This window comes from Octopus bimaculoides, chromosome 2, assembly GCF_046866305.1.
Source record: "Octopus bimaculoides isolate indiv1 chromosome 2, ASM4686630v1, whole genome shotgun sequence".
NCBI classification, from domain to species: Eukaryota; Metazoa; Mollusca; class Cephalopoda; order Octopoda; family Octopodidae; genus Octopus; species Octopus bimaculoides.
In genome coordinates, this window is record NC_142929.1 from 116,397,446 (window position 1) to 116,420,466 (window position 23,021).

Here is a 23,021-nt window from a genome sequence, read left to right on the forward strand (position 1 = left end):
GTTTTTGATGGTTGTTATGATTATACTTGTGATAATTGTCCATGCAATTTCAATATTGTTCCTTTAGACTAACAATATTTCTGTTCTCCACAGGAAGATAAGCCTGCAACATTGTCAAGACAGCAACTTCAAGCTAATGTCAACACTTCTTCATCACCATTGTGTAAATTTTCGTGAAGACATCTGGAAATTCTTTACCTCGTTTTACATGACCCCAACTAAAGATTCTGTCCAGTTCCTGGCAACTTATTGTCATTTCTATGATTTACCTGAGTACTACCAGTCAGAACTTTTAACTGGATGGGTTAGTGTTGTTACGAGACCCAGCATCAGCAATCCTAGCAATCACCTGTATTTTCTACGCAAAGCATTAATTGACTGGTTACTTCCCTCATGGGAAGATAAGGATGAGGAAACCAGTACTGTGTCATCAATGAAACAATCCTTTGAGATGACTGACTGTGACCTCATTGCCTCACTACTCATTACCCTCCTCCTTAGCCCAGTTGTTGTTGATCCATTCTGCCATCATTTGCCTCTAAGTACAGCTTCCAATGCCAGTCCTTCACTTGTGGAATCCCTTTATCTAAAGATGAATTTTTACGAGGACCAGACATTAACTTCCACAGTGGCAGTCCCAACAAATAATGACCAAAACATGGCTAAGTGCCCTCTATTTACTGTGATAGAACATTTTCTTATGCACATTGACAAACTTGTCTTGCACATTCAGAATCTCAACACAGATGATGTAAGTTGTTAATTTTTAAATTTAGTTTTCTTGCATATCATCATCATCGTCATCATCTTCATCCTCCTCCTCATCATCATCATCATCTTCATCCTCCTCCTCCCCCTCATCATCATCATCGTTATTATTATTATTAGGTGGCAAGCTGGCAGAATTGTTAGTACAGCGGATGAAATGCTTACTGGTATTTCGTCCATCGCTATGTTCTGAGGTCAACTTTGCCTTTCATCCTTTTGGGGTCAGTAAATTAAGTACCAGTGAAACACTGGGGTCGATGCAGTCGACTAGTCCCCCACTGCCAAATTTGAGGCCTTGTGCCTCCAGTAGAAAAGATTATTATTATTATTTACACATTCACTGGCAACTTATTTATGTACAGAAAAGTCACACCTAAATCTAAAACGCCAACATCAGTAACTGCAACACTATCTACTGAGTTATAAATCCTTTACTGAACGAATTGATTCCATTGCACAGAAGTAACCACAGCTGTAAATCACAATATACCTGTCAAAAGCAACACCACTGCTCTCTCCACTCAGCTCTCTACAACATCACTACAAGTAGTATTGCTACATCCATTAAGAGCAACACCACTTCCTCTATCAATAGCATCACCACTACTCTCATCACTAACACCACAGCTCTCATCAATAGCAACACTACTAGTTAATCAATAGTAATACCAATTTTATGGATAGCAACATCACTATCAACAGCAACACCACTACCCTAGAAAAAAGCCACACCACCAGCAATATTATTGTGTCATTCATCTTAAGAGATTCTCTAAATTTTTCTTTCCAACTGTTTACATTTGTTGTTTTTGTCTGATACATGTTTATTCCTTGGTTGTTATTGTTCTTATGTATGTTTAGAACTGGTGTATTCAGAAAGCGTCTTACATCAGCTGTCTCCTTTCAAAGTGCCTTGCTTATGTAGCCAACAGAGGCATGAATGAACTGTCTGAATTACATTCCAATCTCTCAAACCAACTACAGACAACACTGACCAAACTTGAAGAATTGTTCCATAGGGCTAGAAATGTCCAAGTTCGCTGCAAGTACATCAATGAAGCTGTACCACTTCTCTGCCAATACTTCTCTGCTGACAACATTGATCAATCCTATAAATGTCAGTATTTTGACTTACTTCGTTCTCTGATGCCAAAAGGTGTGTTGGACAGTCTTATAGCTGTGGTCAAAGAACAGGTAAATCACTTATGCCATTACTTCCTCTTCCTTTCCACCACTCTCCTTTCTCTCTCTCCACACACACACACACACACACACGTCATTGTTTTAATGACTTTTACCATGCTTGCATGGCTTAGATGAAATTCATTGAAACTGCATAAACAATGTTACTGTTTATATCTGCTACAAAATCATAAAGGACCAGAAGAAATAGTACCTACAATTGTAAGTTGGCAGCAGGAAGAGCATTTGACTATAGAAAAATTACCTCATAAGTCTTGTTTAACCCATGTTTGCATGCAGAAAAGCAGATGTTAAAATGATACTGATATATCATCATCATCGTTACATTGCTTTCCATATTGGCATACATTTGGCCACTTTCCAAGTCAGTTCTTATTCAGTTACTGCCTTCCCAGATGTGTTGGTGGATCGTGTCCTACATATACATTCCATTTCTGGCTTGGTTTCTAGAGCTGGATGCCTTTCTTAATGCCTGCCACTTTACAAATTAAACTGGGTGCTCCTTATTGCTTTCTCAACTAGAAAAAGACCATTTTTGCATCAAATCATTATCTGTGATGAGAAATGGATACTCTTTGACAACAGTAGGAGAACAGGACAGTCATTATATGCAGGAGAGTCACCTAAACACTAACCCAAACCCACCATTGCACCCTAAAAAGCTAGTGGTCACTGTATGGTGGTCTGCAAAGGGAGTTATTCGTTATTCATTTTTGCAACAAGGAAAAACGGTAACAGCAACATCGTATTGCCAGGAAATCGATTGTATGCATGAGAATGTGAAAAAGAAGCAACCCAGACTAGTGAATAGAGATGGCCCAATTTCGCTCCATGACAATGCACATCCTTACACTCCTCCTCAAGCTATGGTCCAAAAGTTGCAAAGCCTGAATTATGAAATCTTGCAACATCCTCCCTATTCCTCCCTGATATCTCTTCTACTGATCATCACTTATTTAAGCATTTTGAAGTTTCCATAAGCAATAAAACATTCTCGAATAGAGAAGAAGTAATTGAAGCCTTTGGACAGTTTATCACAGTAAAAGATGAATTTTTTTTTTTAATGGAATATATGACATTATCAAAACATTATGTAAACGTCATAAATGAACATGGGTCATACTTTGATTAAATAAATCAGTTCTCTAACACTTCTGAAACATTTTATTGTTACCTTTCAAATACGACATTTCAAGTGAAACAACCTAATGATTCACTGAGCAGGTCATTCAGTTGATTATGAAATAACCAACAGAGATCCACAACTTTTTACAATGTTTATCACTAAGTAAATATTTAATGTTTCTTCTATTTTCTCCAGATACTTCCAAGTTCTGTGAATAGACAGTCAGAGAGGTTTCTTACACTTGAAAGTGAATCTCCTGTTTCCTGTTCAGGGAACAATACTCTAGATGACATGTTTGATGAAGAAGATGATACAAATAATGAATTTAAGGAGAGTGCCATAAAAGGTAGTTCTGAAAGGTTACATATGTCACTCACTCTGTGCTTATGCTGTCATCTCCTCCTCCTTCTTCTAAATTCCATTGAAGTTGACTTAGTCTTTCATTCCTTTGGAGTTGTAGTCAATATAATTAACTTACCCCCCACCCCCATGAAAAATTTCAGGACTTGAGCCTGTAGTAAAAAGGGTTATTATTGTTATTTATTAAGGTGCAAGCTGGCAGAATCATTATCATGCTGAGCAAAATGCATAAGTGGCATTTCATTCATCTTCATGTTCTGACTTCAAATTCTGCTGAGGTTGACTTCCCTTTTCATCCTTTTAGGGCCAATGAAACAGGTACCTGTTGAGTACATAGGAAAGTAAAGTAAAAAAAAAAAAATTATGATGATTGCTGCTGCTGTGGTGAGCTGGCAGAATCATTAGTACACTGAATAAAATACTTAGTGACATTTCATCTGTCTTTATGTTAAAATTCTGCCGAGAACAGCTTTGTTTTTCATACTTCTGGAGGCGATAAAATAAGCACCATTTTACTTGGATAGAACAATAGCAAATAGTAGCATGTTAATCAGCACACAGCCACAGACATTTAAAATATTCAATGAATTAGTTTATGTTCAATTCTTCACCTTTAAATTTCTAGTTCATCCTACCATCTAATATAACTTCACATTACATCGATTTCTATTTTTATTCTTTCGTCATTTCAGATGCCTTTTCTCAAGTTCTTTCTCCTGAGGAAACTCTCTGCTGCCAAGCTATGCAGCTATTGTGTTTGTGGCACAGTTATAACAAACGGCAGACATCATACCTCTCTGACAACCTCCAGGATAAAATCATGGAAATCTTGGAAAATCTCAATATCATGAAATCATTTCATTTACAAATGGTAAGTGGTAGAGATTTTTGGCAAGTCTTTTGTTTGCCTACTTTTGATATTGATATGCTTTGGTTCATAATACATGTCTTATGCTCTATATAAATAACCTGACTTTCAAATCCACATTACATATCCTGCTAAATATATTCTTCCATGTTACGATATATCTAAAATGTTTACAAGTGGTTTACAAGCTATATGTATATACTGAATGATTTCTAATCTTTGTTTCTTGCAAGTTTCAAACTATTGTCTCCACACTTTGCTCAACACACCAACACCTCACTGATTCTAATCTGGAATGTTTGATGCTTACAGTCAGGTAAAATTACCACTTTTTTAATACTCTTTTAAAAGTAAGACTTAATCAAAATGGTAGCTAATATGTATTTGTGTATGTGTGCATGCATGTTATCATCATCATCATCATCAACATCATCATCATCGTTTTAATATCCACTTTTCTATGCTTGCATGTGTTGGACACAATTTATTGAGGCAGATTTTCTTCTAGATTCCCTTCTTATTACCAATCCTTACCTGACATCATCATCATCTTTTCACGTCCGTTTTCCATGCTGGCATGGGTTGGACAGTTTGACCGGAGACTGGCAAGCCAGTAGGCTGCACCAGGCTCCAATCTGATCTGGCAAGGTTTCTACAGCTGGATGCTCTTCCTAGCACCAACCACTCCAAGAGTGTAGTGGGTGCTTTTCACATGCCACCAGCACAGGAGCCAGTCAGGCAGCACTGACATCGACCATGTTCAGATGGTGCTTTTTACATGCCACCGGCACAGGAGCCAGTTGAGGGAGGGGGACTGGCATCGACCATACTCGGATGATGCTTTTTATGTGCCACTGGTACGGGGAGCCAGTCAGGCGACACTGGCATCGACCCACGCTTGAATGGTGCTTATTACGCACCACCAGCACAGGTGGCACAACTACAATTTCCATTTTGATTTCGATCTTGATTTGATTTTGATTTTGATTTTTAATTTTACTTGACTCAATAGGTCTTCTCAAGCGCAGCATATTGCCCGATGATTCAAGGGTTCTTTTAAATGGGCTGGTTATGCGATACTGGTATAGGCTACAGCTGTGATCTCACTTTACTTGCTGGGTCATCTCAATTTTTCACAAAATACCAGAAATGAATGATATTGTTTGTATGACAGGAATACCCATTTACAACTATCACATGATGTCAAAACATGGACACACACACACACAATGGACTTCTTTCAGTTTCCATTTTCAAAATCAATTCTCAAGGCCTTAGTTGGCCCCATGCTATAGTAGAAGACATTTGTCCAAGGAACCATGCAGTGGCTGGGAAGCAAACTTCTTAACCACATACCCTTGCCTGCATCTGTTTTTCCATGCTAGCATGGGTTGGACAGGGGTTTATTTGAGGTAGGATTTTGTCTGTTTATAAAGTAAAGGATCTTTTTATTCCATAGGGCTTTGAAAGTGCCGAGCAACTAGTCATGATGTCAGTAAAGGATGTAACTGATGGTATCATGCAGTTGAATGTCAATAGTCACACACCTTCATACGCTTGCACACACACTTATGACAGACTTCTTACAGTTTCCATTTACTATATTTATTCACATGGTATATTTGTGTGTCTCCTGTCAACTCAACACCAGCTGTCTTCCATGCACCTTTGACCCTCTCATATACTCATTGGCTCATTGCTTTATCACTTATCTCTCTGTTACTCATCTTTCTGCCACCCATCTCCCCATCACCCCGATAGGTGATGGTAGAGGTGTGTTGAATGTTGATCTAAATCTCAATCTCCATGACCACACCCATTTTAATATTCATTTTGCCATACTTAAGTGGGTGAATAGGTCTCCAGCAGCCAGGTTGCCAGTAATTGTGGTCCCAAAATCTTCCTCAGTCTTTCCTCTTCTATGCAACCAATCCTTTTGAATGTATATGGCACTGCTTTATGCAACTGACAATATCCATATGCATCATGTCTACACTTGCGCAGTCTTTTGCCTTGCACACCTCATCTGATTTATCTCATGGTCAGTTCAGTTTTTCTCTCAATTCATGTGTTTTGAGCAGTGTGTACTTGCTTTCTTTCTTTCTAGCCTTTGTAAATCTGCCTTCAAGCATTGTGTTTCACTATATTGCAGCACCACACTTTGTACACAAGCATCATACAATCTGCCTTTTGATCTAAGAAAGAAACCTTTTGTTACCAGAAGAGAAAACAGTAATGTGTGTGTGTGTATCATCATCATTATCATTTAATGTCCATGTTCCATGCTGGCATGGGTTAGACAGTTTGAGAGAATTTGATGTGTCCAAGGAATACATTGAGCTCCAATGTCTGCTTTGACATGGTTTTTATGGCTGGATGGTCTTCATAACACCAAACACTTTACAGCATGGATTGCGTACTTTTTTTGTGTCATCCGCACTATTGAGGTCACCTTGCAGTTTGCAGGACTACAGGTCCTAAGATAGGTGGTGGGTTTGTTTTATGCTAGGGGACAAGGGAATTACTATGAGAGAAGTGATGCAGAACAAGTTCTTACAGAGGAATCTGCATGGCTACTCCAAAAAAAAAAAATGGGAAAATAAATGTGTTGGGGAGAGAGAAAATGAGTAGTAGGAGCTGTAAGACCTAGATAATAGTGATAAGGTGCTCAGATAACCCCACAAAGTACAAGCTTTGTAGAAGAGGGCTGGTGAGTGTTTTTTAAAATTGTATGGGAAGGTGAATGAGGGAGAGAGGGCAGACTACCAAAATGGAGAAGTTTAAAAGGATATGGTAGGGGGATCCTGAGAAGTGGTGGTGGTGGTGGTGGGGGCATAAGTAGCAAGTGTAGTAAAGATGATACATTTGCTTTGGGGGAGGACAAGAGGTAGGAATAGTACATGAGGGGAGAACCCCAAATATAGCAGTTCCAGTCCTCAGTTTTGCAGAGGAGGGTGGGTCTTTTTGAGAAATTCATATCATCAGATCTTGGTCCTTTGTCAAGATGTATACATACATCTTGACAAAGCATTGCTTAATGAATAGGGTATTTGGTTCACAATCATAAGCTCGTGATTTCGATTCCTGGTGTCCTTGAGCAAAGCACTTTATTTCATGCTGCTCCAGTTCACTCAGCTGGCAAAAATGAGTTGTACCTGTAATTCAAAAGTCAGCCTTGTCCCATTCTGTGTGCCATGCTGAATCTCCATGTAAACTATGTTAAGTGTATGTATGTCTGTGGATTGCTCAGCCACTTGCACATTAATTTCCTGAGCAGACTGTTCCATTGATTGAATCAACTGGAACACTCATTGTCATAACTGATGGAGAGCCAGGCCTTGTATATATATATATATATATATACACACACACACACACACATGCAACACATACACACAAACACATACTTTCAGAATGCTCTAGCATAAATATACCCAGATGGCTGAAACCTATACAAAAATAGCAGAATATAATTGTATGTGCATCATCATCATGATCATGTGTGTGATTAACATCATGTGTATGTGATCCAATGACCACCTAACTCTTAACTGCTATCTCTCATTATCTCTCTTTCTCTAACAAATAGGAACATAATGAAACAACATTGGCGAGACCCAGCTATCTGCCAGAAATGTATTCACTTCCTTTCGATGATCCTGCCCCATTTATCTGGAGATGAACATGACACTACATCAAAGATTTCAGAAAATCGTCTCAATGCTCTGCAACTCTTTAAAATTATTTGGTAAGTTATTTGCTTTTGTTGAAATATAATTTTTTATACAAAAATTACCATTTTAATAGCCTATAATTTTCACACCACTTTATATCAGTCAATTCTTTAACATGCTAATACTTTTATTGTTGATATTTTTCTTTTTGTCTGTATATTATCCTTTTGGTTTACATCTGCATTAACTTATTTTCTACATTCTCTGAATATTGTTTAAATAATCCTCATAGTGTATCCATATTACTATACCCTGCTTCAGCTCTAAGTATAATTCCACCATCAACACCTACCCTTACTCTACATACTGCTAGATGTCTATATTGCCCTCACCTACCTCTGCTTCTGCTACCACCCATTATTATCACATGTCCACACAATAACCATCATTACTACCTCTACCATTCGCTTCCCTCTCAGATCCAAACCACCATCATATACCTCTGTTGGGCTGTCATCTAATACCGTCTCATATACATATCAGAACCAGCTAGACATATTCATTATTCTCACATAGATATGAAATCATGTTAAGATAACTTTCTTTTAATATTTTACTTGTCTGCTCCTCTGAACAGATAAATGAAACTCTCGTTGTAATAAAGTTGTTTCTTTGTCAGGTCATTACAAGATGATAAAAAATATAACACTAGTGTCCGCCTTTCACTTGCAACCTGTCTTCACACCTTCATTAAGGTAGGTAATCATAAATTCTTGTAGTTTTATGGAAATGGAAAGGATTCATAGTTGTACATTTGTTTCAACTTATTTCATATACCCCTTCTTATATTCACAAAGCAAATGGACAGAGAGAAAAAATATGAAGTAAAAAAAAGTCTCGGTCACTAGTCATTGCCTCGGTAAGGCCCAATGTTTGAAGGTCGTGCTTCACCACCTCATCCCAGTTCTTCCTGGGTCTACCTCTTCCACAGGTTCCCTCAACTGCTAGGGTGTGAGACTTTTTCACACAGTTGTCCATAATATGTTATTAGGCCCAGTGACATTGCAACCACCAAATCATTCTAATTTACAATTAATATTAGATAATCAATTCTAACTTTTGTAAAAGGGAGTAACTGTTCAACATTATCTTCAACAACTTGTTGAGGAATTCATCTCAAGCAATAACACAAGAATTCACAAGCAATAACACAGGAATTCAAGACGGCAGGATGCCCCTGGGAGCTCCCCTATGCTGATGACCTTGCCCTAATTGCTGAGTCACTATCAGAACTAGAGAAGTTTCAGGTGTGGAAGCAAGGACAAGAATCGAAGGGCCTTAGAGTCAACCTAGCTAAAATCAAAGTCCTAATAAGTTGGAAGGTAGACAAGACACAAACCCCTTCAGGTAGATGGCCCTGCTCGATCTGCAGAAAAGGCATAGGTAGTAACTCCATAAGATGTATCCAGTGTAAGCTATGGACATTTAAGAAGTGCAGCAATATCAAAGGAAGGCTAACTAGCAAGATAGTTTTTGTATGTGGCAGATGCTCAGGAGCAATAAACACTGAGAATGTGCAGAAAACAACCTTTGCCACACTCCAAGGAGAAAAACTAGAAGTAGTTGATAGCTTCCGCTACCTAGGTGACCAAGTTTGTAGCTGGGGAGGGTGCGCTGAAAGTGTAGCTGCTAGAATAAGAATAGCCTGGGCAAAGTTTAGAGAGCTATTACCTCTGCTGGTGACAAAGGGCCTCTCACTCAGAGTAAAAGGCAGACTGTATGACGCATGTGTACGAACAGCCATGCTACATGGCAGTGAAACATGTGCCGTGACTGCTGAGGACATGCGTAAGCTCGCAAGAAACAAAGCCAGTATGCTCCAATGGATGTGTAATGTCAGTGTGCATACTCAACAGAGTGTAAGTACCTTGAGAGAAAAGTTGAACCTAAGAAGCATCAGTTGTGGTGTGCAAGAGAGACGACTGTGCTGGTATGGACATGTGGCAAGAATGGATGAGGATAGCTGTGTGAAAAATTCCACACCCTAACAGTTGAGGGAACCTGTGGAAGAGGTAGACCCCGGAAGACCTGGGATGAGGTGGTGAAGCAAGACCTTCGAACTTTAGGCCTCACCGAGGCAATCATTAGTGACCGGGACCTTTGGAAATATGCAGTACGTAAGAAGACCCGGCAAGCCAAGTGAGAGCATAAGCTGTAACCTCACACCATTCTCACATACATATACTTGCACACTGTAGTTTGTTGCGGTCACCATTACCATTATTATTATTATCTCCCTTCCAATCTCTTTTTTCCAGTCATCTCGCCATGTTGGACCGTTGAACTCTGCACATTTTTTTTCTCTCACTGTTTTTTCCATTCTCTCTTCATTTTTTGCCTCTTAATCTTTTCTGTCGAAGAGCATAGGCTCAAAATATAAAAGACTTTTCTATTTTCCCTGAGTGTTAAACTAATACAGCTGCTTGTTGTTCCTACACCTATCTTTGTCTTTTGTTTTCTGTAAATTTGAACTATACACAACACACACGCACGTTTTTAAATAACTAGAGTGCTACCCCATTTGATGAGTAACTTTGAAATTATAATTTTGCATGGGTTATATCAGGAAATATGACATGCATTTGATAATTATAGTTTAACTTTTATCAAATTTCTTGGTTCATTTACAAAATAATGAAATGAAAAGTAATTCTCAAAAGAAAAATATTTATTACCTTAAAATAAAATTAAGACAAATTGCATATTTGTATAACTCCTCTGTCACTTATTTCCTCTCTTACTCCTCCTTTGTCTCTATGCTTCTCTTTCACTGTGTGCTTGTGTAGCATTGCTTTACTCTTTGCTTGCCACCAAGCCTAGTGTGTGCACTCTTTAACTCTCTTGTACCTCTTAATTCTTTGTATCTCGCTTTACTCTGTCTCCCCTTCCCTCTACAACATGTAAAGCGCGACTGGAGAAATCAGCAAACTAGTATTTATATCAGCTATTATTAAATGAAAATATTCTTTTTCTGTCCCATAAAACAGCTTCATCTTCTTTTATATAGATGGATTACTAACTATGCTGCAGAAGTAACCTCAATGGCTGACCCCTATGTATTTTCAGTTAGTGTAGTTTGTCATTTAACAAGTCCATATGTGTGTCTTTACCTTTTTTTATCTTCCAGATTGACCCAGAAGGTAAATGGGCTGTGGACCCTAATAAAGATACCGGTGACCCCTTGTGGAAACTTTTCCCTATCTATTTGACTGATCCTTGTTTCCAAATTCGATATTTCTGTGCCTCCAATATTACCTGGTTTGTGCTACTTCTTTGTTATATGTGTTTCTTGTGATTTTGCTGTGTGTATGTGTTTGTCAATGTATGTATTTGTGTGTGCGTTTTTGTGTGGTATCTGATATACAGTCTTTGAGTAAGAAATGTTTCACATCTTAACTTGCTAAGAGTTCCACCAGTGTTGTTGTTTAGCTCCCCAACCATCTCTGATGGAACCAAATTTATGAGCAATAGCATTCCAACTATGATCAACTCAACTTATTGTATACTGGGGGCTACAAAGTATGTGTTTTTCCTGTTTTGAGGTGTCATCATGTGATTTGAGTGGTATTTGGCTGCTATTTTGAATGGATCAATCAATAATTAGGAGGCTCCTTTATTTGGATTATCTGATGTAGTTAATAGGGGACTACATTGCTGTATGTAAAGCTTTAAATATGTTTAACTATTTACAGGGAACAGTATTCCTGTATTTAAAGCTTCAATTGCTTTAGGTTATTTACAGGAGGTGGTGAGAGGAGGGATGATTTTAATACTCTTATCCACTCTATGCCACAGGTATTTTAGGAAATAAAAGTTCATGATTTCAATTTTTGCTTGATCATATGTATATGGTTCCAGATGACAAATATTAAATTATGTTAAATATTATTTTGCAAAAACATACAGAAAAGATAGTTATAATGTCCTTTTTCTTAGTTCATTCTGTAGCATTGTAAAAATTATGTAATTTTTTATATTGCCATCATATAAGGCTTCTTTGTGATGATTATATGGAGTAGTTCCTTTCTTCAAAATGTGGGAGACCTTGAATTTACTAGTTATTTGTGTAGAGATATGATTTGTCTTCCACCTTCAGATAGTTAAATTTCATGTTTTGGTATTGTTAAAATTGTTGGAGCCCTCTCTTAGAAACTCTACTCAATGGGCCTTATTAATGGAAGTATCTAGGTTAGTCTTAATTAATTCCAACTCTGTCCATTTCTATGATACTGTGTTTGTCTTCAAATGTAACAAATCATAAAAGTTATTATTCATACCAGTGGTATTCTGATTGCAGCCTGTTTCAAACTAAAGACAAAACTGGAAGAAACTGCTACCTCAGTCAAAACCAGCAGGAATCATCCTTCCGTGATGTTTATAAATACTCTGAAGAAAATTTGTCTGTTCTGGTAAAAAAGAAAATTATTCAACATTTCACATCATTCATGTGCATGGGTTTGAGAGGTATACACATCCAGTAATTATACATAAATGATTAAAGCAGCTATAGTCCATCTTAATGCTGCTGGATTAAGTGGAGTTATACACATACTAACTGGTACTCCATTGGTTGATACAATGAATGTTCCAGTTGATCTGGTCAATGGAACAGCCTGCTTATGAAATTAATGTACAAGTGGCAGAGCACCCCACAGATATGCATACCTTTAACACAGTTCTTCAGGAAATTCAGTGTGACAAGACTAACCATTGGAAATACAGGTACTACTCATTTTTGCCAGCTGAGTGGACTAGAGCAACATGGAATAAAGTGTCCTGCTCAATGACACATTCTAAAGCATTATATTTATGTACACACAAATATAATTATTTACATAAACACACATGTTCTTATAGTGGAGATAGAAGAGGAAATATATTCATGTTTTCTCCAAAGAAATTCACTTATTATAAATAGAACATTTCTGATTAAGAATTTAAATCAAGTTACATCAGGTTTATCAAGAATGCAAAATCTTAAAATTTTGATTCAACATTACATGTCCCATCATCATTTACCTCTACCATCTACCGCTGTCATTTGTCTATACCACCATCATCTACCTTTACTCTAGCCACCATCCACTATTATTACATATTCATACCACCATCACCTACTATTCTAGCTACCATTTACTACCATCTCATGTCAACACATCTAACCACCATGTACCATCCTACAACACTACCATTACACAACTATCACAGAGAAAACTTGATCATATCACCATTTCAAGGTTATGGTTCTTTACTATGACTATTATAGTCACTTGTGAGTGAAATTGGATAGACAGAAACTGTGCAGAAGTCCTATGTAAGCATTGTACCTATAATTCATACACTGTGTTGCACTAATTTTGCTTGAGGAATACATTAACAGTACATCTATCTATGAAATGCTCATCTACTTAGACATTAATTCTGTGAACAGAAAGTTAAGTCATGGAACTTCCTATCCATTTTGACTATAATACTATAAGAAAATACACACACCACACACACACACACACACCAAGGGGTCTGTTTTGTTTTCTTGATACAATCATATTTTTATTTTATATTATTATTAGAAATGTTTCCTTGCTGTAGACTAGATCTTTGGATTAACTTTTGGCACATTCATGGTGTAAAGTTTGTCTGCTTCTCAGCAGGCTGTTTTTAGCCATTATCTGCAGTACAGTGTTGTGTAAAACCAGAAGACTTCTTTAATGTTTATACTATAATGGTAGTATATTACAAGTGAGAAGTAGCAGGAATCTCAACCCAACCAAGTTACCTCTTAGATTAATAAACTCAATGAAACAAGGATTAAGTTTCATGCAAGTCTCTATAATTGTCTCATTTTTACAGGATTCTAACCAATGTGTACAGCTGAGTCACACATCCAGTTTTCTTCTGGCTATGTCAACTATCATCTGCAATTGCCCACTGTATGAGCGAAAAGCTATTTATATTTGCTGCTCCCAATCAGAAAACATTTCAGTGGATTTTGTTAAAAAGGTGAGACCTAACATGTTTCTTACCTTATTTTTTTTATAATACCACTCATCACCTTTATTACTATTCTTTCATTGTCACCTACAGTACCATAACTCAGATTTCATAATGCCCTTCTTTTTCCTCACGTTCAGTTTCTTGATCTCTCCTGATGGCACATTCTTCTTCACAGATATGTAGACAGCTTCTGGCTGTGTGTTTGCATTTATGTGTATGTATGAGTTTGTGTGAGTGGGTTAGTGATTCCAAGTTGTGTTTAATAGGTTTGTAATTTCTTGACAATTGTCAAACTAGCACCAATATATAAGATTGTATACTTTTGTGTAAGGATCATTATTTATATGGTTATGAAATGTTAGAGAGGGTCTGATGAGAGCTTAAAGAAATTCATGCTACCAAGAATTTGAGGTATATCACATCAAGATCACAATATGTTTTACATGTATATAATTTGATCTACTTAACGTTTTAAACTGTTAAAATGGTTAAGTGGCCACATTGACAGAACAAGGAACCAGTGTAATGAGAATCCAGTATTATGGGAGTTCATTTAAGGAAATGTCTCTGTTATAGGAGTCCAATATAATGAAAGTATTTGATATATCCCAGTTTCATATCCTTATTCATTCACTTTCTTCCACATACTCATCATTTTGGCAATATTGATGTTTCCTATATTTGTATGGCAGGTGGGGTTGAGAATCATATTTGAGGTGTATGAAGGGACATTATACATTGTCTTGGGGTTAAACGTCTTAGTTCAGAATTGGAAAAAGTAATACAAGTACAGGTGAGCTTTCTTCAGATCATAAGGAGTGTAGTGTTAGCATGAAAACAGAAGAAAAAGACTTTCATAATGCAGTATAAAGATATAGAGAATCATCTGAGTTATGTTAGAAGTGGAGTTTAGGGAGAGTGATGATGTATACATAGGTATAATTATATTAAGAGGTCCATTCAGCATGTTTGGAGACGTTGGACCTTTTGGAATAACATACAAATATGAGAGCAAGGACTGCACACTATTTAACCTGGATTAAAGATTTTGAAAAAGAGACAGTGTATTGCTTTGGTAGAAGACTTGCTTCTGAATGTGAACTAGGATATCAGTTTTTGGTGAAGATGCCTTCATCATTATCATCATCATTTAACATTTGTTGTCCATGCTAGCATGGATTAGATGGTTTGACCAGGGCTGGCAAGCTGGAAGGCTGCACCAGACTCCAGTCTGATTTGGCATGGTTTCTACAGCCAGATGCCCTTCTTAATGCCAACCATTCCAAGAGTGTAATGGGTGCTTTTACGTGCCACCGGCACAACATTAGTATCTGCCACTACTATGATTTTACTCAGCTTGATGGGTCTTCTTCTCAAGCACGACATAATGGCAAAGGTTTTGGTCATTGCCTCTGTGAGGCCTAACACTTGAAAGGAGCTTTTCACATGTCACCAGCATCAGCCACTTTGCCCCTGTGAGGCCCAATACTCGAAAGGTGCTTTTTACATTCCACCGGCATGGGTACCAGTTACATGACACCAACATCAGCCACAACTACTATTTCACTTGGCTTGATGGGTCTTCTCAAGCACAGCATATCACCAAAGGTCTCTATCACTAGTCATTGCTTCTGTGAGGCCAAACATTGGAAGATAATGCTTCACCATTTTGTCCCATGTCTTCCTGGGGTCTACCTCTACCAAGATATAAAAGTTGTACTTGATTGTAGGATATATAAGATCTTGTAATACATCAGTCAGCTGTTCAGGTTTTATATATTTCCTCTGAAGATACTACTTTGATGGTTTGGATATTTTAATACGCTGTCATGAAAATTCCCTGAAATTGCAGAGTTGTATACTGTAGTATTGATGCTGATATCAAATGTATGTAATTCCCTTAGTAGTATATCTAGGTTTGGATGTAGCTTGATATGGTATCATATAGATAGGGCTTCTTGTAATATCATAGCTAGGCTTTGATGTATCCAGACTTCAATGTTGCTTGCTGTGATGTCACATCAAGGCTTCAAAGTAGCTTACTCTAATGTTACACCATCTGTAGAGAAAGAACACTCCAGGCAAATGTAAACCTAGGATTCATAAGAGAAAATATCAGCTCTAAATCTCATGTCTTTTGCCTGGGACATTAACAAAGGAGATCAGGTGAGATAATAATAGCAAGGAATCAAAAATGTATACCAGAAGCAAATGAAAATAAGCAACTACTACTCTGTAATGCTAACTTATGATATTATATAGTTAGACTTATGAGCAGTACTGCAAGTAACACATGCATATCTATTGAACACATACACAGAGGAAATAATACTTAATTAGAGCATTAATATATCTTAAGGTGTATTCAGGCATGGAGTAAAAAAAAATGTTATTGTTGAATAGTCAGTATAATTTTCACCAGCAAACACAGATGTATTTCTTCTTATTTCAGGCTCTTCGGCAAAGTACAACCTTTTCATAACTTAACAATATATTTAGGGAGCTATTTTTATGTATTTACTTTCTGTTTCCTTTCCAGGTGCTCACCCTTTCAGCAATAAATCTGAAATACAAAACTTTGCAAGATTTAATGGTTATTCACTTACCATTCTTGATAAACAAGTGGTTAAGTGATGGCCTTCCTATCAAACAGTTTCCCTATCAACTCCTCGAGTGTTCTTCAGAAGTAGACTTCTACACGTAAGTTTACCCTAATGTTATACCAGTGATGTGAAAGGACTATCAGACACTGGCATTTTGGTTACATTTCACCTTCTAAGTGACAGAACTTTTTGCAAGGGAGGAGTTAGATAGGAATGCTTCTTTTTATAGAGAGAAACAGTAAACAAAACATTTCTTTATGTATGCTGAAGTTTACCAAGCTAATTAGCATGCTAGACAAAATGCTTGATAGCATTTCTTTCAGCTTTATGCTCTGAGTTCAAATAACACCAAGATCAACTTTGCCTTTCATTCTTTTGGGGTTGATATAATGAATACTACCTGAGCACTGAGATCAATGCAGTCAGCTAGCCTCTTGCTCCAAATTTCAAGTCCTGTGCTTATAATAAAAAGAATAGTTATGGATAACACTTTAGTTTATATATTTATTTCATGGTTAAGCATCCAGTTGCACTTAGAATATCCAATGCAGAGTTCCAAACAACCACAATGGTGAAACGTACATAGAAACAAATTATATAAACTTGTGTGTGTGTGTGTATCACTTATATCTTAATGTGTCTCCATTCCAGAAAATATACATCAGTTTGTCTACCACTGGTGGCAGTGGTAAGAGCTGAGGTTGGTATACAGGAAAGCCTTGCCCACTTACTTGGTGAAAGATGGTTCCCTTTACATCTTCAGGAATGTTTAGTAACACTGCTGGTACACATTTTGCCATATTTAACAGTACTGGAGATTGCTGAAACTGTAGAAGAGAAAGTTAAAGATAAAATATCTCAAGCTAAGATGAACTATCAAACTTTACTTCAGTATTTCACCGAGGAGGTAAGTTTACCTGTTTTGGTTTCCTGGTTTGGGATTTTATTGCTACCAGTGAGGTCACAACACTGTTGAAATGTCCTTTTCTAGAGCTTCAATGTATTGCTAATATTGTATATTTGACTTTAGTATAGGTGCAGGAGTAGCTGTGTGGTAAGTAGCTTGCTTACCAACCACATGGTTCCTGGTTCAGTCCCACTGCATGGCACCTTGGGCAAGTATCTTCTACTATAGCCTCGGGCTGACCAAAGCCTTGTGAGTGGATTTGGTAGACGGAAACTGCAAGAAGTCCGTTGTATATATTTATATATATATATGTATGTGTGTGTGTCTGTGTTTGTCCCCCCAACAACCGATGGTGGTGTGTTTACGTCCCTGTAACTTAGCGGTTCGGCAAAAGAGACCGATAGAATAAGTATTAGGCTTACAAAGAATAAGTCCTGGGGTCGATTTGCTCGACTAAAGGCGGTGCTCCAGCATGGACGCAGTCAAATAACTGAAACAAGTAAAAGAGTATGGTCAGTCTTTCTGCTTGCAATTTAGTCCATCTGTTTCCTCATTGTGGTCTACTGAGCTGTCCACTGCAGCCAATGTATCTGTTCATTGAGTTCTGTCTGTTTGAAAATATGATTAGTCTTTGTCTACCTAATGTATCTATCTGCCTCCCTTGTGTAGTTAGTCTGTTAGCCAGTATGTCTTTGCAATGCAGTCAGTTAGTTTGTCCCATTGTGGTCAGTGTATCTCTCCAATGTAGCCTGTCTTTGTTCAGTATAATTAATTTATACATGTTATTTTTTTTTTTGTTTAGTTTGCGAGGACAAAAAATAACCATGGCCTTTTGTCCCCCCCCCCCTCACCCTTCCCCATCATTCACAGCCTGATGATATTGACTTGGAGGCTGTTCAGCTTATATTCCTGTATACAAATGAATCCAGAGATCCTCTCCAGATATCCAATTCCTGTTGGATACCTGGAGAGAAAAGATGACCTGAGTAGTGTTATAACTTTAGAGAGAAAGAATCAGGTGCTTATAAAAAACTATAAGGTTTGACAAGAGGAAGAGAAATGGAGGCATTGGACAGAGTTTGGCAAAATTGTAGATGAGACAAGCATAGGCTGTTATAGTTGTATAAGACAGTAGTTAGAATATGTTCATGAAGATGTGTGTGTGTGAGAGAGAGAGAGAGAAAATAGCACTATTGCGTATATGTGAACAGTTCTCTAATGTGAGTTATTTCAGCTTACAGATGATGAGCAGTGGATTAAGACTAAAGTATCCTAATGAAGAAAAATATCTGTTTGAGATGCAGTTTTAATGATGTGTAGTGAAAGCAAATATCTCCCAGTTGTTGCTGGTGATAGTAGTAGGTGATTGGTGTTGTTGGATTTTGTTGCGTGAGATATTTGAGGGGACAGAGCTACATATAGAGTATCAGTCGCCTGATTTGCTGTCTTGACATAGCTCTAGGTTCGATTGCAGATTTTAAAGCCAAGTGTGCTATATAATGATAATGTGGGCTGGATTGTTTTCATCAGTCTGTGATAAGAAGCACTCTCAAGCAACAATTGTCATAATAGAGTAAAGGCTAGACATGGATAAGAATGAGTATCCATCATTGATACAGGTGGTGGAATTGACTAACAGAGGTACACAGTTTAGAATGGAACTGTCTATCAAAGTTACATACAGCTAAGGAGATAAATTTTAGAATGTGCCTGTCTAATATGTGGTCTTTCACGAGGTTTTCTGGCATTCCAACTCTTCTCTCTTTGCTATTTTCATTTCTTCAGGATATTGAAAACTGTTTGAAGAAGAATGTTTCTGACTTCATTGTCCAGTTACTGCTCTGTCTAGATGAAAAACCCGATAAGTAAGTATTTCTAGGTTTACAACTTTCTCTCTCTCTCTCTCTCTCTCTCTCTCTCTCTCTCTCTCTCTCTCTCTCTCTCTCTCTCTCTCTCTCTCTCTCTCTCCTCTCTATCTCTCTCTTTCTCTCTCTCTCTCTCTCTCTATTTATCTATCTATCTATCTATCTATATATATATATATATATATATATATAATTATGTGTATTTCTTCTATCTTAATGAATAAAAATTCTTCTAATAGAATAAATGGGTTAATAGAAACCAATGTAGCAAAGAACACAAAATAACTGTGGTTTAGTTCCTGTTTTTAAGGCAGGAACTCCTTGAAATTTTGGGTATTTGAGTATATTTAAGAATTTAAGGAATGGAGAAAACGCATGTTATAATTGCATACTTTATTCCTACATATGTTTCAAAGGATTACAACCTGTGTGATCCATAGGGATCTTTGATATTAAAATTGTAACCTTCTCATCAGATCATTGTAACTGAACTTGCACCCTTCAAAATATTTTTGAAACAGTAATTGAATTTCAAGTTAGTCTGCTGGTCTAATTTGTTTGTGTTTCTATCATGGTCCTAATCCGACAAGAAAACATGAATTCTTCATCATGGGCTTTAGAAACACTTATCTGATTTGCTTTGCTATAACTGCTTACAATAGCAAAACATTATTGTGTGATACATACTCCTGTGATTGGAGCATTGACAGTTAGATGTCTTCAACATAGACACGAAATACTGCCAGTGACAGGATGGATGTGAACTACTGACTCTTACATCTTCCTCGCCTTTGGTTAATTGTCTATTATTTAAAAGCACAGCCAAACAGGGATGTCATCTTGGCAGTCACTTTTCACTGTTGCTCCAGTTCAGTTAATTTCAAAGAAACCATATGAATGAGGGATCCTCTGCATAATCATACAGCTTGCAAGAAATAAGTCAAATCACTAGCAAATCAAAGCCTTAAACAAGAATAACATATTGGATAAGATGGTTCTGGATGCACTGTGCCTAGGAGAAAGGCAGGATAGTGATGGTAGAAATACTTTTGATCAGATCTGCTCAATCAGGGCTGACCAAGGGTTACACACAAAATCTATCAAGAAAACAATTCAATGTTGTAAGTTGAATATTGATACAGTAATCCCTTGCCACATTGTGGTTCACCTATCATGGTTTATTATTTAAGCTTATGTCGATTCTTCTGCGCTGTTGTTTTGCATTTATAATAAAATAAATATATACAAATTATAAAAATAATAAAAAAATATATACAGTACAGTACTGTTTCTACTTCATGGATTTTCACCTATCACAGGAAGTTTTGGAACGTTACTCCCGTGATAGTCAAGGGATTACTATATTTCTAAACAGAATAATTGCATCAGTTTAATCTAAACCACTTTTCTTATATATATAAAGTCTGTTGAAAAAACAAAAGTAGATTTTAAAAAGTAATTATTTTACAATTTAATCTGTCTTGTCTCCTTCAAAATAGTTTGCACTATTGTTGATATACCATTCCCAACATTTTTTCAGTTCGTAACATGTTTTATGAATAGTATGCAGTTCTTACTGCAAATTCACTTTGATCTTTTTCATCATCTGAAATCAGCAACCTTTCAGGGTAGTTTTCAACTTTGGCAACAAAAAAAATCTGCAGCGACCAAATCAGTGAGTAAGGCCATTGAAGAAGGGAGTCATCTTGTGCATCGCTGTAAAGTCATGAATGAGAAGTGACACATAAACAGATGTGTTGTAGTGCAACATCCAGATTTTACTTGTTGATACCTTGGACCCTCCCTTCATACTGTTTCTCTATATACAAGTAAAACTTTTGATTGATTGTCTAACCATATGGAACAAACTTTTAATGAATTGTACCATTCCGGTCAAAGGAGAAGTTCAACATCATCATCATACTGACAGGCTTTTATTTTGTCAGTGTGACAATGATTTCAGCCACTGCAACTATTATTTTTTATTTTAAGATCAAGGCTATACATCCAAGTTTCATCATCCATTTTGACACTTTACAGAAAGTTTTTGTTAACAATCAAATAGTAGAACAATTCCTGGCTGTGAGTTGGTTCTCTTTTTACCCACAAATGTTTGCATTATATGGTACAAATTTTGATTGATGCTTACTACTTGGAAACTTCACAGTTATGCAACAATTTTCACAGACATAAGCACACTCTAAATATATGTTCATTCTAACGGTTTAGATCAATAACTGGCTGATGTGGTATGAGGTGATTATTATTAGATTGAAGGTCAAAATCACCCGTGCACAGCATTGCAGTTGCAAACATACTGCACTAGACGCTAGGCACACTGTTTAAAAGTCCATTTTCTTTGGACAAACTTTGTGTGTTTGTGTGTGTGTGTGTGAGAGAGAGAGAGAGAGATAGATGGATATCCCAGCATCTCAACTCATCATTTCACTGTGATCACACCAACTCTCAACTCATTTTTTCAGTGTGATAACACCAAATCCTAATCCACCATATTACAAGAGAGATGTCATCATGACAACCCTGCAGTACCTTGCCAACAATTTTTCTGCCAGCATCACTGAAGAACATAAGCCAACTCTTGTGCATTACCTGTCCCTGAATGCAGTAAGTAACCTTTTGATCTTTTTATAAGAAACAAAAGACCTAAGTGTCTGGTGAGCCTGTATATGTCAGTGACATTGTATTTCATGACAATAAAGAGCCAGTGATGACTAGAGAGACAGTTTGGTATATGTGTCACTGGTGTGATGTTGTATGCCAGTTGGGATAGAGGACCTACACTTACTGGAGATGATGTTATTGTCAGTGATGTTGTATTATGTGGCAGTGAAGGTAAGGATCCTGTAGTGACTGAAGAGGTTATTGTGTATATTTCAGTGCTGTAATCATGCATGATAGTGAAAATATTAACCCTTGTTACTGAAAAGCTATATACTATCATTCATTCCATAAATACACAAAATCAGTTTAGACTAACTGAACAAGTTCTCTTTCAGGATCACTTCTGGAAGATTCTGTTGCTTCTGGGAGTACATATGAACAGCTGCAGCCAGTTGTCAGAAGAATACCGACTCATGTGCAGCTATCAACTCTTTGTTGACCTTTTACTGCAAGAATTTGATTCCAAACTCGGTGACTGCCATTTCTATATTTTTCGAGAAGTACTCTGCCGAATTTTACACCTCATTGAGCGACTTGGACAGCAAATCAAAGTGTAAGGATATTTTATCTATTAATTTTGGGCCATTCTCTAGGTTGTTGAGCAATTCAGCTTGACCCTCAGCTGTCAATTTTGTCCCTTGGTGAAGCACACTGACTGATTAGTCTTTGTAGTGGTCAGTGAAAAGAGATGATAGTACTAATGGTGTTGTTGATGATAATTTTATCTTAGATTATGCTTTCATGCATGTAGCAGGTTCATGGTGGCAATCTAAAAGTTCTTGACAAATGAAAACTTGTTTCCAATTCATCATTTTATCTCCCCCTTTTTAACACTGCATTCCGCCTCTTGTGTTCATGTTTTGTAAAGTTCAATATCCCAAGATCAGCTTAACCACATTTGCTCATATCTT

At 37.1% G+C, this 23,021-nt stretch overlaps 1 protein-coding gene across 3 annotated transcripts in view; it reads left to right on the forward strand.

The window, feature by feature from the left end:
* LOC106881129 (serine-protein kinase ATM) overlaps positions 1-23,021 on the forward strand; it is an 88,459-nt gene that overhangs the window by 19,233 nt on the left and 46,205 nt on the right. For all 3 annotated transcript variants that reach the window (XM_014931398.3, XM_089347528.1, XM_014931399.3), the window contains 15 exons: positions 94-751; positions 1,630-1,962; positions 3,293-3,443; positions 4,150-4,328; positions 4,559-4,641; positions 7,915-8,073; positions 8,679-8,754; positions 11,187-11,317; positions 12,357-12,468; positions 13,910-14,059; positions 16,593-16,753; positions 17,308-17,563; positions 19,349-19,428; positions 21,912-22,053; positions 22,446-22,663. In XM_014931398.3, the coding sequence (XP_014786884.2) occupies positions 94-751; positions 1,630-1,962; positions 3,293-3,443; positions 4,150-4,328; positions 4,559-4,641; positions 7,915-8,073; positions 8,679-8,754; positions 11,187-11,317; positions 12,357-12,468; positions 13,910-14,059; positions 16,593-16,753; positions 17,308-17,563; positions 19,349-19,428; positions 21,912-22,053; positions 22,446-22,663 (2,889 nt within the window). The remainder of the gene's footprint in view (positions 1-93; positions 752-1,629; positions 1,963-3,292; positions 3,444-4,149; positions 4,329-4,558; positions 4,642-7,914; positions 8,074-8,678; positions 8,755-11,186; positions 11,318-12,356; positions 12,469-13,909; positions 14,060-16,592; positions 16,754-17,307; positions 17,564-19,348; positions 19,429-21,911; positions 22,054-22,445; positions 22,664-23,021) is intronic.